General features: G+C 37.1%; 1 protein-coding gene across 3 annotated transcripts in view; it reads right to left on the reverse strand.

Moving 5' to 3' along the window:
• The window catches only part of COP1 (COP1 E3 ubiquitin ligase), a 103,228-nt gene that overhangs the window by 54,797 nt on the left and 32,764 nt on the right, over positions 1 to 15,667 (reverse strand). For all 3 annotated transcript variants that reach the window (XM_070397500.1, XM_070397499.1, XM_070397501.1), the window contains exons 7-9: positions 11,509 to 11,568; positions 9,390 to 9,466; positions 2,693 to 2,750 (exon numbers count right to left, since the gene is read on the reverse strand). In XM_070397500.1, coding sequence (XP_070253601.1) covers positions 2,693 to 2,750; positions 9,390 to 9,466; positions 11,509 to 11,568 — 195 coding nt within the window. The remainder of the gene's footprint in view (positions 1 to 2,692; positions 2,751 to 9,389; positions 9,467 to 11,508; positions 11,569 to 15,667) is intronic.

Here is a 15,667-nt window from a genome sequence, read left to right on the forward strand (position 1 = left end):
TCCACTCCAACCGCAGCAGAGAAGCCAAGCCTCTTCAGTCTTCAGTCGTCTTGTCTTCAGTCTTCGCTCAGGCAGAGCCTTCAGTCTTCGCTCCGTGCCTGCATATGCAAATTAACCGCCATCTTTGTTGGGTTAATTTGCATGCTCATCCTGATTGGCTGGTGGGTGTAGTGGAGTGACACCAATTTGCATGTTTCTCTTTTAGTGTAGATAATCCTTTCATGCAAAGTAAAAAGTGAGACAAGTGCCCATTTAACTGATCTAACTCAATGAAAAATCAAGTCTTTATAATGCATAAGAAGTCATGCACCAAGTGGAACTTTGTTATATTTTTACCTCATTTCTACTTTTCTCCCCCTTGTTCACTTCTGGATGATGTCAGGCATTCTCCTACCTCAGGGCTTATTTACTCATTATCTCTCTGCCTGGAACTTCTCAGAGTTAAGCATGTAGCTTGCTCCCTCACCTCCTCTTTGTTGAAGGATAACTTATTAGTATCTTTCCAACTAGATTGGAAACTTGGTTACTCAAGATTTTTGTCTGTTTCATTTTTGTTCAACAATGCATCCCCAGAACCTAAAATAGTGCCTGATAAATAGCAGGTACTCAAAAAAATAAAAATAAAAATAAAAAATCAGTTGGATAAATGCGTATTTGAAAGCATAGGCTCTGAAGCCATAATGCTTGAGTTAAAAATCTCAGTTTCCTCCTCTTATTAGTTATATAACCTTGGGCAATCTCATTAACTTCTCTGTGCCCCAGTTTCCTCCTCAATAAAATAGGAAATAATAGGAATAGTACTTATCTTATAGGAAGTTCTAAGGATTAGTTAATACATGTAAAGTACTTTGAGCAGTGTCCATGAATAGCAAGTACAAAAATAAACATTACTTAGCTACTATTATTACTACTTTAATTACTTCTTGAGCTGAATTTTTAAATCACACACCCATGTTTAAGTTTTAATCAATTTTTTAAAGTTTCTTACAGTTTTGCTTTACATAAATTCCAATGGTTACATCCAAATCTGGTGTTTTCATGGTTGTTCAAGAATAGATACAAACCAATGTATAAACTTACTAGAAAATAAAAATAGGTCAAATACATGCATGCATATGAAGATAATACAAGAAGTGCAGCGTAGTTACACAAAGGTATCTAAGTAATGGAAAAAGAAAAACATAAAAACTGTATGATCCAAAGATTTTCTTTTCACTATGATAAAAATAACTACATTATTACATAAAGTGAATATACAAATGAACACGAATTTAAAAACACCTCATTTTTTCCTCTTACTAAAAGGATAATATTAAGACAATTTTTAAAATCTGAATAAGATACAGAAGTTAGATAATAACTCAATATCAGTGCCAACTTCCTGAATTTTAAAATTATATTATAATCATGAGACAATATACTTGATTTGAGGAAATACACACTAAAGTATTTAGAGGCAAAGGAACATTATGTCTGTACCTTGTTCAAACAATCCACACAAAAATTATATGTGTATGTAGTAAGACAGAATGAGAATAAAACAAATGTAATCAAATATTAACATTTGGATAACCTGGATAAAGAATATAAAGGAATGTTTTTTTTATCACTCTTGTAACTTTTCTCTAAGTCTAAAACTATTTCAATACAGAAACTTTTTTAAAAAAAGATCTGGCCTCAAAATTAGATTTGACAAATATCAGCATTCCTAAGTCACAGATAAAGAGACTAAAGTGTCTAAATGATCATAACAATCCTATCTAATTGAGGGAATATGCTAATTGACCCTCATGCCATCGCAAAGATGGTGGCGTCCACAGCCAATAAGGAGGGAATATGCTAATTGACTGCCATGATCTCAAAGATGGTGGTGCCCACAGCCACAAGATGGTGGCGCCAGGTCCCCTCAGCCCCACCGGGGCGGCAGGCATGTGGCAAGGCCAAGCCCGCCCCCAGGAGGGCCCACGCTCTGCGTGCCTGCCTCCAGAGTCCCCCAGTTCCCTCAGCCCCCCCAGCCGCCCAGGGCTGGCCTGAGGTGCAGGCAAGCCTCGGATGGTGGCTGCCCAGCCGCCCAGGGCCACGTGAGGCTCAGGTAACCAGGGCCGGCCGAGGCTCGTGCTGCCAGCAGTGGCAGCAGCAGAGGTGTGATGGGGTGTCACCTTCCCCTGATCACCGGGTCGTCTCCTGCCCCTGAGGGCTCCCAGACTGTGAGAGGGGGCAGGCAGGGCTGAGGGGAACCCCCTTCCAGTGCATGAATTTTCATGCACTGGGCCTCTAGTTAATTAGAAAAGAGGTGAAGCTAGAGTGTATTTTACTTAAACCTGTAGTTTACTTTCCACAGAAAAGTATAAGGTTTCAACTTAATGATGAGCAATTCATCAACAGATTACTTCCTTATCTCTGAGAGAAACAATATCCTAATTATTCATAATTTCCTCTTACAGTATTTAATTCTTCTCAAGGTCTGATGTTACCATTACCAGCATGTTAAAAAAAATATATTTTTAACTCATCACTGATGAGCAAATAAATAGCTGATTATGCATCAGACCTATTCAAGTCCTAATCAATGTCACAGCATTCAAAACAGAAATCTTTATGACAGGACATTACAGTAAACCAATCTGATTTTACAATTCAAATTATTATATTCATAGTACCACCAAAACATATTTGTAAGCGTATAATTTACCTGAGAACTGCCACTGAAACCTGGAGGTTGGCTGTATTCTGTGGAATCAATAATACTACTGCAAAAAGAGAAAAAAAATGTGATTTCAGTGTTTATATTATTTTATCAAGAAAAAAAGCAAAACTAAAATATGTGAATCGAACATTTATAATTTCTAAGCAAATGAAATATTTATTGCCAATAATTTAATTAGACTAAGCAAACAAAAAAATCAGCAAATATTTAAACAAGTTATCTCTTTACCCCACCACCTTAAACATGCACACTATGAAGGAATATCATTAAGAAATAAGCAGAGGACAGGTGCATAAACAGATGTAATTGCTTCAATTTGGTTTTCAGATGTTAATAAGTTGTTTGGAACCCCATGTAAGGAAGAGTATTGGGAAAAGAGCACAAGCATGCGGTCAAAAGCGATGGTAAACAGATACTGCTATGCACTAAAGAGCTATGTGTCCTTCGACAAGTACTTTAAAACCACTCGGTTTTGCCTGATGGCGTGGCTCAGTGGTAGAGCATCCACCTGTGTGGATCAGGAGGTCACTGTTCGATTCCTGGTCAGGGCACATGGCTGGGTTGCAGGCTCGATCCTCAGTGTGCGGCATGCAAGAGGCAGCTAATTGAAGATTAGCTCACTTTATCTGTTTCTATCTCTCTCTCCCTCTTGCTTCCTCTCTGAAATCAATAAAAATATATTTAAAAAATAAAAAGAAGAAACCACTCAGTTTCCAATCTACAAAGTGAGATGAGTGGGAACTAACTTATCTTTTCCAGGTCCAAAATGTTATAGTAATCATCTCACATGAAAGAAAGCTATCAAAAAGAATAAAATAAATGGTAGAATACCAATAATCTTTCTTTCATACTCAAAACCTATGCACAAGTTTTCTCTGCTCTGGTCAAACATAATTTGCTTTCTGCATTGATTCTTTACATTTGGTTATATGATCTGTGCATTCTCCTACTTAACACAAGAAAAACCTCTAGAAGTCCAGACTATCTTGCCATTTCTAACGTATCACTTCATTACTTTCACTGCCTTCCTATCTTTAAACAAAATAAATTAGCTTATGAAAACTATTAGTACCTGAAAATGGCACAACATATATACCAACCATCATAAACCAACAGTTATTTACATTTTAAAAACTCTTCTTCCTTATTTCTACTATAAAAATATTTACATTCTTGTCTAATCTAATAAATTTAAGCAATTGAGGGTATTAAAATGGTTCTCTCTGCACAAATACACATAATCATTATTTTAGGTTAGTGCTCAAATAACCTCAAAGGTTATAACATAAGAGGCACTCTTAAGAGCACAAAGTGGGTTTGAATTTCATCCCATACCAGCTAAATGACTCTGGGTAAGTTACTAATGTTAATTTGGTCTCTAGTTTCTCTTTTAAATGAGTTAGACACTTCAGAGAGATATGAGATTTAAATAAATATGTTAAGTTCTCAGTGCAATGACAAAAAATGGTAAAAATTCAACTAATTTTACCCTCTAGTAATAAAATTAATCAATAACACTGAACCTCACATTTAAAAAAATATAATAAATCAGATGGAACTGTCTTCACGGTAGTCTTTTTCAAAAGCAACCCATATTACTAGATCTTAATTCATTGTGTTCTTAACTGTTTCTATAGTAAGACTTAATTATACAAGAAAGAGCCTTCTAAGCACTTATACTAAAAATTAAAGAATTAACACATAATGGGTTCTCTCAAAATGGGTTTCTTTTGATGAAATATAATTAATGTTCACATTCCTTGCACAGAGTATGACAAGATCACATGCTGTTTTCAGTATACTCCATCCAGGGCTAATAGGGCTAAAAATAAGGATATGCCAAGCATTCAAAAATGTTACTTTTATTAATAAAATCCATTCCCCTAGCATTTGTATAAACATTAATAAAATCATGTAGCTGTGTATGTAGAGGTAAAAAGAACAGAGACATTTCTAGATGTGGTTTTTTATGGTGTTATAATTCAGATTTCTTTGACCACAAACCTGAACAATGATACTGATATATTAGTGTATACAAAAAATATTCATCTGACACAGACAACAGTATGGTGATTACCAGAGGAACAAGGGAGGTGAGGGCAGGTAGAAGAGAGTAAGCAGGGGATAAATGGTGATAGAGATTTGACTTGGAGTGGTGAACACAATATACAGATGATGTATTAAAGAACTGTACACTTGAAACCTATATTATTTTATTAACCAATGTCACCCCAATAAATTCAGTTAAAAAATACTCATCAATTTGTTGAAGGTATTGATATTACAAGTTTTAAATGGTACTTTAGTAGTAATATCTGCAGTTTGAAATTTATTTTTATATCAAGTTTTACTTTTATTCACTAAGAAAATTTTATTACTGCATACAGACTGTGACAGAAGAAATCTGAAAAATAAACCTAATTCCGTCCTTTTTTTTTTTAATCCTCCCCGAGGACATGTTTATTGAAATAGGGCCTATTCATACCTCAGAATTCAGAATTGGAAGGAACTGTCAATAGCTTCATTGAGCAGTGTCAATTCCAGCTTATAACAAGAACCTAAAGAAGTTTTTTGTTTGTTTTTTAATGTATTTTATTGATTGTTTACAGAGAAGAAGGGAGAGGGATAGAGTTAGAAACATCGATCAGCTGCCTCCTGCACACCTCCTACTGGAGATATGCCCGCAACCAAGGCACATGCCCTTGACCGGAATCGAACCTGGGACCCTTCAGTCCGCAGGCCAAAGCTCTATCCACCGAGCCAAACCAGTTAGGGCAAGAACCTAAAGAAGTTTTTTAAAAATCCTGAAATACCTATTAATCAAATATGATTACTAAAGTTTTTAGCTAAAGTCATTTTGATTATTTTAACTCTTGAAACTGAAAGTCTATTTATACCATATTTTAAGCAGAATAACTGATTTGCCAGCATAACTTATTTTCCATCCTACAGCTGTGGAACTATGATAGCAGGGTTCTAGGTCTGTCATATTCACAACTGTATTCCCAGTGCCTAAAACAGTGTTTTATACATGTCTGATACAATCCCAAAACTGGCTGAGTGACTAAGAATAAATTCTTCTAATATTCTAAAGAAAGAAAATGTACTGTTTCAAAATGGTTTTCATAACTTACTATATATGCCTATTACCTATCAATTTAATGAGAAATTACAGATATAGGAAGAGTAACCTCTCTATTATTGCCAAGGAAGTTTGATTTCTGTGTTTTGTGTTTTTGTTTTAGCTCAAGTTAAAATTTCTGTAAGATTGTTAATGATCCTCCATCGCCTATGACACCAAATTCAACACCTTTGCATAGTATAGGGTTAGAGTTAAGGTGAATATCCCATAACTATAAAACAATCAACTGGTTTTACTACTTTCCCACACATTAAACTTTATTAAAATACAGCAAAACATGCCGTAGCTGGTTTGGCTCAATGGATAGAGCGTTGGCCTGCGGACTGAAGGGTCCCGAGTTTAATCCCGGTCAAGGGCACATGTTCGGGTTGTGGGCTCGATCCTCAGTAGGGGGCGTGCAGGAGGCAGCCAATCAATGATTCTCTCTCATCATTGATGTTTCTAGCTCTCTCTCCCTTTCTGAAATCAATAAAAAAATATTTTTTTAAATACAGCAAAACATCATTTGTGTTCAAAAGTTCTCCGTGCAGGTGTAGCAGATATTTCTTAATATATGTTTATAATCATCTAACCTTGGGGAGAAGCTACTTAAGAGATGATTCCATGAAGCTTCTAGGCAAAAGGAACAGTATATGTAAAGGTAACCTAATATCCTGTTTTGAGAATTAAATTCTAATCCATAAAAATAGTAGGCAGAGTACAGGTGAGTGTAAAAGACCATGCAACAGAGCTGGATCTAAACCAATTTACATATAATGGAAAGCCACCGAAGAATTTTAAGCAGAAAAGAAACATGATCAAATTTCTGGCAATATGCTTTGGGGGATAGTTAAAAATCATTGCTGGACTCCATGAGATATTGAGTTTAAACAAGGCAGCAGGAAGAGAATTGACTGGATATGGTAATTATAGCTGATCACAGTATATAGAATACAAAATCCTGGGGGTAGGAGGTCCACTACTTGTCTTTCTCTTTTTTTTCATTTAAATATATAATCTAATTGCAAACTCAGAATCTATCATATAGAGAATTCAATGACCTGACATATAAAGAAGGTCCTTAGTATAGAAATAAAAGAATCTACAAACAGGCCTTTAAAATAATAAACCTGCTTAAAAGAAATCAAAACATTAGAGTGAGAAATAAAAATTAAAACTTTCTGGCAAATAATAAAGCTAATAATTACGAGGGATAGTTATAATTGCAATTACAGATTATTTCTTAAAAATAAGGAAAAATCAACTATTGATAGTATAACAAGACATTCTTCTCAGCATGTTCAATTTCACATCCCAAACTTAAGGGTCATTTTCCAAGAGTATTTAAGAGCAACATTATTTTTTCCAAATGCCTTTCTCAAACTCTGAAGAATATTAAAACTACTTGTTTTAATAAAATGTCAAAACACTCTTTTGAAGAAAATATCATGTTTGACTATTTTCCCTTCTTCAACTGTTCACCAATCTAAGTCTGCCAGAATCGCTTTTGATGATAGCTTTAAATACTAGTTTACAAATTTTTCAACAATGTTTTCATAAATTTAATGAAAGTCCTATATCTTTTATAAGATATGCTACTTTATTTTACAATACGACGACTTCTCATCTCTTCTACCATTAAAATCCTAATCCAGGCCATCATCTCCTCTTCTCTGGACTGTTGCAATGCTTCTTAACTTTCCTCCCGGCTTCCAATGGCAGGAGACTGAAAGTGACACAACTTTTCTCTATCCTCCACATGGAAACCTCAGTACACATTTTAACCTCTAAACCACATCGTGCTCAAAACTCTCCCATGACTTTCAATCATATTTACACTTCATCATTTGTCACCTTAAATGCCAGCTCTTCGGAGAAGCTCGACTTTCCAAACTAAAACAATCTCTGCAAATCCCTAGTATGCCTAATTTTACCTCCTGAGGCTCTACTTACATGTTATCTACTACTTCTACATTATAAATTTGCTTATTTAGTATCTTCCCCAACCTCCACACATATACTCCCCCAAAAGGTAAATATCATAAGGTGAGGATTTTGCCAACTAGATTCAACATCTAACAGTGTCAAGCACATCAGAAGCATTGAATAGAGCCAGTTACATGAATATATTATTATCTTGTTAGATGTTAATAAAAGCCATCAGTGAGAGATAGAATAACAAAGACTGAGTAACATAGATTTAACATTAAATCTATGAAAACACAATAGATATAAAGACATGCTACTATTAGAGGGAGAGGGATATGATAATGGGAACTATTAGTTTATTAGTGAATATTTCATGATATGACAACTTTTGCCTTCCTGCATGTACTAACATAGTAAACATTCCATGGACAAAGATCCCATGTATATTAGAAAGTGAAAGCTAAGCTTAAAAATAACAGAAACTGAGTCATTCCCAAGAGTTTTAAATAAGCTTGGAGAAAAACAATCTGAATTACATAGCTAAAGAGACCCCTAAATAACTAGAATTCACAAGGATCTCCATAAAATTGTTAATGGGGAAAATAGCAAATATTCCAGGAATGCCCTTTAACTAGAACATCCCCTGTACCCCTTTCCCCACATATCGTACCAAACTAGACCTACAATAGCTTTCCTAAATTGACAGGTTCTGAAGGCTCATATATCTTTTATATTGGCATTAGACTGCATGATAACCCACATTATCCTAAAACTCTTTGTCTAAAAAGTTTCCATTGGCCTTGGCCTATGTGCCTCAGTGGGTTGGGCATGCACTGAAAGGTTGCAGGTTCAATTCCCAGTCAGGGCACATGCCCAGGTAGCAGGCTCATTGTCTCCCCCTCTCTCTCTCAGGAAAAAAAGAAAAAAAATCAATAAAAAAGTCTTTAAAATAAAAAGCTTCTATTGGACCTTTACCTAAATGTATTAGCAAGTTGAAAACAGATAAAATTGCTCTTACTTTAAGTATTTCAAGCAAAAAATTTAGGTCGTACTTATTTCATCAACTAGAATTTTAGGAGGAACCACAGATATTTTCCGTACCTCACAAATAGTGAACGAGGCCAGCCACTCAAAAACCTAGGGAAATAGTTGCAAGCTAGACAAATATAAGCCCTGCTCTAAAAGAGTATACAGAAAAGAATACTTAATTAACTTAGTAACAGAGTTATGAGAAGATGCCACAGAGATCTAAATTCACCAATCTATCTAATGCACTCATTTTAAATCTGGGGAAGTGATCTACCCAAGAAAATTCAGTAAGTTATAGAAAAGCTTAAGGTTTTACTTTATTCCAAAATATTTAAAACTACCATTATTTTAAGAAATCCACCAAACCTTTAATCCAACAGTGAATTCGTAATATAACAATAGTCTACTCAGTGACTGTACCTGGCATGAAAATTCAAAGCACTAAAGAAACAGGTGGGTAATCTGAATCTCATTTCTAGATCATGACCAAAAGTAATTTCTCTGGGATTTTGTACAGTACATGGAAAAGGCTCCCAAGGACTAGTACCATAAGTGCATTTTGTAACATAAATCCTATGCAATTACAAGTTTGAAGTTTTATACCTGTGTGATGGTGAAGGAGCTTCAAATTGAGGCACTGTGCTATCCTCACTGACAGGAGAGTATACGCCACTCATTTCCTGAAAGCATAATTATTTGAATTATAGTAGGTACTCCAAACATAAGATGTAAAAATCAAAATCAGATATGATATTATATTATTTTCCAACCCCAGGTTTTTATCAGTCACTTTTTGTATCAACATCCAACTTTCTCAAGGCTTCCTCTCCAGAGAGTGCTAAAGCAAGAGTATCCTAAAAAGTTAAGAGATAAGCCTTTTCTATGATACACATTCTTTAAAAACTAGATACTCTTTAATAAATATTACTTATCACTAATAAAGCCACCAATGCCAAAAAAAAAAAGACAAATGTAAATATAGTTGGCCCTTGAACAACATGGGGGTTAGGGGCACCAACCCTCAAGCACCCTATATAACTGCTATAACTTTTGACTCCTTAAAAATGTCACTAATAATAGCCTACTAGTGACCAGAAGCCTGACTGATAACATAAACAGTCATTTAACATATATTTTGTGTATCATATACTGTAGTCTTACAATAAAGTAACCTAGAGAAAAGAAACTGTTATTAAGAAAATCACAAGGAAGAGAAAACACATTTATAGTATTTATTGAAAAGAAAACCCTGCATATGAGTGGATCTGCGCTGTTCAAATCTATATTCAAGGATCAACAGTATTTTAAATGAGATGTACAGTACATTATGTGAACAGTGAACTGGCTAACCACTGATCCAGGTAAGTACCTATAGATAATTTTAAGATAAATATGCCAGTATGGTAACTGGATCATTAGGTTCAATTCTCTGAAGTACAAAAGAACAGAATGTGTCAGTCTCTTCTTTAAAAATATCCTCCGCAAACAATAAAAAAAGTAATACTTGACTCAATTTAGCTTTGTTTAATAAAGACTTAAACTCTAAGTTTTGATCATTAACCCAGAAGAAAAGGACCCCCCTAATCAAATATTATTGCATAAATTATGCCTCTGAATCATACCAACCTGGCTTCCTTTTTATGTCCTATATTTTGATTCATAGAAATATAGCAAATTTTAAAATGCCACTAAAGATCCAGTCAAGCAGAATTTTTTCTGACTGATCCAAACTCAGTTCAATCATATAGCCAAGCAAGGGACATCAATATAGGTTAATGCCGCATGGAAACTGAAATTCCACTGATAGTACAACTCAAGGTCAATTAACATGTATCAGCAAAAGAAAAGCATAACATCTGTGAGTAATTAAAAACATACAGTACATTTAAATACAGCTAAAGATAATGAGCCTCTCAAAGATCCTCCCATGGATTCCTATAAGTAAACCAGCATACTATAAATTGTTCAGATTATTGGTAACATATTCTCATACCTTTTCTTTAAATTAACGGTAGTCCCAGAAAGGCACAGTAGATATATCTAAAAAATATTTACTTAGTAAAAGAATGGAATTGTGACATCTTTTACCATTAATAATTGAGGGGTTTTGTGGGAGCTGATTTAAGTTAATATGAAGGCACACAATAAAGTTGAATAATTTTTTTCAACCTGCCCCAAAATAATTATCGTAATAAAAAGCAGTGAAAACAAATTTAGAATACATTTATCATCAAAAAAGTGATGCTTTTTCTATAAAAAATGCACTTTCAATTAAAATTAAAGCAGTGGTTCTCAACCTTCCTAATGCCGTGACCCTTTAATACAGTTCCTCATGTTGTGGTGATCCCCAACCATAAAATTATTTTTGTTGCTACTTCATAACTGTAATTTTGCTACTGTTATGAATTGTAGTGTAAATATCTGATATGCAGGATGTATTTTCATTGTTACAAATTGAACATAATTAAAGCATAGTGATTAATCACAAAAACAATATGTAATTATATATGTGTTTTCCGATGGTCTTAGGCGACCCCTGTGAAAGGGTCGTTCGACCCCCAAAGGGGTCTCGACCCGCAGGTTGAGAACCGCTGAATTAAAGTAACATCTGTTACTTTTTATATAATGAAGCTCAATCCCATAAATTTAATGCAGCAATTTAAAGGAAAAGTGATAATTTCATGAAATTGAAAAATTGCCAGAGAAATTCTTGATATCTTACTTCCACTCTTTTAATATCCTCTTCCAGAACACTTAGCTCCTTCTGGATCTGTTCCAGTTGCTGCAGATAAAAGAGAAAAAAAAAGTCTAAACCAAACCATACTTCACAGCACGAAGATTATACAATAACTTCCACATTTGAAAAATGATTTCTAGAAAAGTAAGCACTATTGGTAAATTGTAGACAAACGGATCTGTAAGTATTATGTTAAAATGTAAATGAAGGGACTTAATACATAAGAAAACAAAATGTACTTTTTAAATGTAAGAATTGACTTTGTAATAAAAAGATAAATGACAATGCGACTTACTAAAAATACAAGACACCCAAAGAACCTCATTTCAATGTCAGCAATTAATGTCAGCATGTCATTTCAAAAATAAAAATTAGCCTCACAAAGCAATCCAAAATCAATCACAAGATAGCATCTTAACATTTCCTTCTTAAAAGCTTTAAGACATAGTTAAGATGTCTTACCTTTGCTATTGTAACCTATAGCTTCATAAGCTTTTCCCATGCCATTTAAATGCAAATATTTTAATTGTTAAATCACATTCAATACATTTAACCATTCCCCTCTCACCAAGTTTTTATTGCAAACTATCATAAGTAACTGAAACTTGAGTCTGAATTTCAAGTTTTATTAAGAAACTAGAGGCCCGGTGCACAAAAATTTGTGCACTTGGGGGGGGGTCCCTCAGCCCGGCCTGTGCCCTCTCGCAGTATGGGACCCCTCAGGAGATAACGACCTGCTGGCTTAGGCCTGCTCCCGGGTGTCAGAGGGCAGGCCCAATCCCTACGTGCAGCCCCTGGTCGGGCTCAGAGCAGGGCTGATTGGGGAGTTGGGGCGCCGCCCCCTGTCATGCACAGAGCAGGGCGGATCGGGAGGTTGCGATGCCACCCTCAGTCATGCTCAGGATAGGGCCAATTGGGGGGTTGGGGCACTGCCCCCATCACACTCAAGGCAGGGTGGATGGGGAGGTTGCGGCGCCACCCCCTGCCACGCACAGAGCAGGGCCAATCAGGGGGGTTGGGGCTCTGTACCCTGTCACGCACAGAGCAGGGCTGATCAGGGGGTTAGGGAGCCCCCCCTGTCATGCACAGAGCAGGGCCCATTAGGGGGTTGGAGAGCTCCCCCTTGTCACGCACAGAGTAGGGCCGATAGGGGAGTTGGGGCACCGCCCCCCTGTCACACACAGAGCAGGGCAGATCAGGGGGTTGGGGAGCCGCACCCTGTCACACTCAGGGCAGGGCCGATGGGGAGGTTATGGCTCTACCCCGTCACACACAGAGCAGGGCCCGTGAGGGGGGGGGGGGGGGGGTTGGGGTGCCGCACCCTGTCACACACAGAGCAGGGCCAATCAGGGGGTTGGGGTGCCTTCCCCTGTCATGAACAGAGCAGGGCGGATAGGGAGGTTGTGGCCCCGCCCCCTGTCACACACACAGCCGCAGGGTGATCAGGGGGTTTGGGCGCTGCCCCGTCACGCTGATCCCGGTGCCGAGAGGCCTCGCGGCTCCGCTGATCCCAGTGCTGGGAGGCATATTACCCTTTTACTATATAGGATAGAGGCCTGGTGCACGGGTGGGGGCCGGCTGGTTTGCCCTGAAGGGTGTCCTGAATCAGGGTGGGGGTCCCCACTGGTGTGCCTGGCCAGCCTGGATGAGGGGATGATGGCTGTTTGCAGCTGGTCACACACCCTTCAGGCTGGGGGTCCCCACTGGGGTGCCTGGCCAGCCTGGGTGAGGGGATGATGGCTGTTTGCAGCTGGTCACACACCCTTCAGGATGGGGGTCCCCCCCCCCGCACAAATTTCATGCACCAGGCCTCTAGTATGTAATAATCAATAAAGAAATTTTAAAAAAAATAATCATATGTCTAGTGAGTAACAACTGCACTTTTCCATGTTTTTCATATCTCTGTTTACTAAGCAAATAAAATTATCTTTTCTCAGTTTAGATAAATACTCTGAAATTTGCAGCTGGTCACACACTCTTCAGGGTGGGGGTCCCCATGCATACTAGAAACTTGAAGTGGGTTGTAAAAAAAAGCAATTAGCACTGTCATATGCTTTCAACTCTTCCATCTAATAAACTTTCCTCCACCCTAAGTTTTTTTTATAATACTCCAAGACTACTTCAATCAGATGGCGTTCAAAACTGAACAAAAGGATACTGGTACATTTTCAGAAAATAGCTGGTTTAAAAAAAGAGCAGCCAGTCTGGATGACGGGCTGAGGGCTGTTTTCAGGCTGGCGGGTGACTGAAGCTCCCAACCGCTCCTTTTTTTCTTTTTTCTTTTTTATTCTGGGCCAGCTTTAGCTCTGAGGCTTGGCTCCAGCTCTGAGGCCTCGGCTGCTGAAAGCAGGTATCTGGTTTGTTTGGGTTCTATAATCGAAACACTGTTTCAACTCCAGCTCTGAGATCCTGGCTGGCTGAAAGCAGGTTTCTGGGGTTTTGTTTAGCTTCTACATTTGTAACAATGTTTCAAACTGCAAGCTCAGAGGCCGGCAGCGGCAGGCAGGGAACGTTGGAGTCCTCTGTCACTGAAGCAAGCAAGCCTCATGTTCACTTCAAGCTGTCTGGCTGCCGGCTGCCATCTTGGCTGGCAGTTAATTTGCATATCGCCCTGATTAGCCAATGGGAAGGGTAGCAGTGTGACACCAATTTGCATGTTTCTCTTTTATTAGTGTAGATTATTAAAAATGAAGTTATTAGAAAATAAAGAGTAGGCAATTCTTCACTATATAAAACAAAACAGCCTTCCAGAAATACAATACGTTTCAAATTCTATCACCAATATATAAGTTGCTGTCTTATTCTTAATTCAGGAAGTGGCAGAACTGGAGCTCAAATCAAGACAGCCTTCTTGCTCCAGAATTCATGCTGTTAACCACTATACTACACTACTTCTTGAAAGCAGTACCTTATTATTTAACTTTCACTTCCTTAATGTTTGGTAAGGTTAAACAGTCTTTTACGGTTTATTAATATTAGGACCAATCTCTTCTGTGACAGTACATACATGGTTGCTAATATAATTGATAACTTATTATTCAAATATTTACCAATCCTAAGCATTTTGCTAAGCCCTGTGAAGAACAGTATTTAGAAACTATAGCCCTTGCCCTCATAGAACTCAGTCTAGGGGAGATAGCAAACAAGTAACCAATAAGTTATAGCACAGTAAGCATGAGGAGGATGGTATGCACACAATGAAAGGAACATAGGTTGCTCCTAACCGAGATGGAAAACTCAGGGGCAGAGGACAGGTAACTGGATAAGTGAAAGTACATCTGAAATTAAATGAAAGGCTGAGCCTTGAAGGACTAATAGAATTTTCCCAGGTAGAAAACAGTTGGGAAATAGAGAATAAGCAGCGTAAATAATAATATATACAAAAGCTATGAGAACAAAAGCTCTGAGGAATAAAAAATCTGAAGTTATGACAATGAACAAAATCCCCTAATGTCAACCAGCATAACCAGAAGAGATGAGAACAAGAACTGGATAGTAGGGAACACCAATGTTTAAGAGATGGGCAAAGGAAAGGGAGTCCATGCATAACTATCATGGGCAAAGTGGTAGCCATGAAACTAGTAAAGATGCATACTAGAAACTTGAAGTGGGTTGTAAAAAAAAGCAGTTAGCACTGTCATATGCTTTCAACTCTTCCATCTAATAAACTTTCCTCCACCCTAAGTTTTTTTTATAATACTCCAAGACTACTTCAATCAGATGGCGTTCAAAACTGAACAAAAGGATACTGGTACATTTTCAGAAAATAGCTGGTTTAAAAAAAGAGCAGCAAAACTTAATATATAAAAATAACAATGAGATAACCATTGCACACCTATTAGATATCCAAAATCCAGAACACTGACAACACCAAACGATGATGAAGATGTGGAGCAACAGAAACTCTCATTTTCTGTGGTAGGAATGCAAAATGGTATAGCCACTTTGAAAAACAGTGTAGCAGTTTCTTAAAAAAAAAAAAAATCAAACATACTCTTATCATATGATCTAGTAATTACGCTCCTTGGTATTTACTCAAAGGAACTGAAAACTTATGACCACAGAAAAACATGTTTATAGCAGTTTTATTCATAATTGCCAATCAACACATCTTTCAGAAAGTAAATGGATAAACAGTGTTACA

Source organism: Myotis yumanensis, unplaced genomic scaffold, assembly GCF_028538775.1.
Source record: "Myotis yumanensis isolate MYYU_CA2020_CCGP unplaced genomic scaffold, mMyoYum1.0.hap1 SCAF_17, whole genome shotgun sequence".
In the NCBI taxonomy this organism is placed as follows: Eukaryota; Metazoa; Chordata; class Mammalia; order Chiroptera; family Vespertilionidae; genus Myotis; species Myotis yumanensis.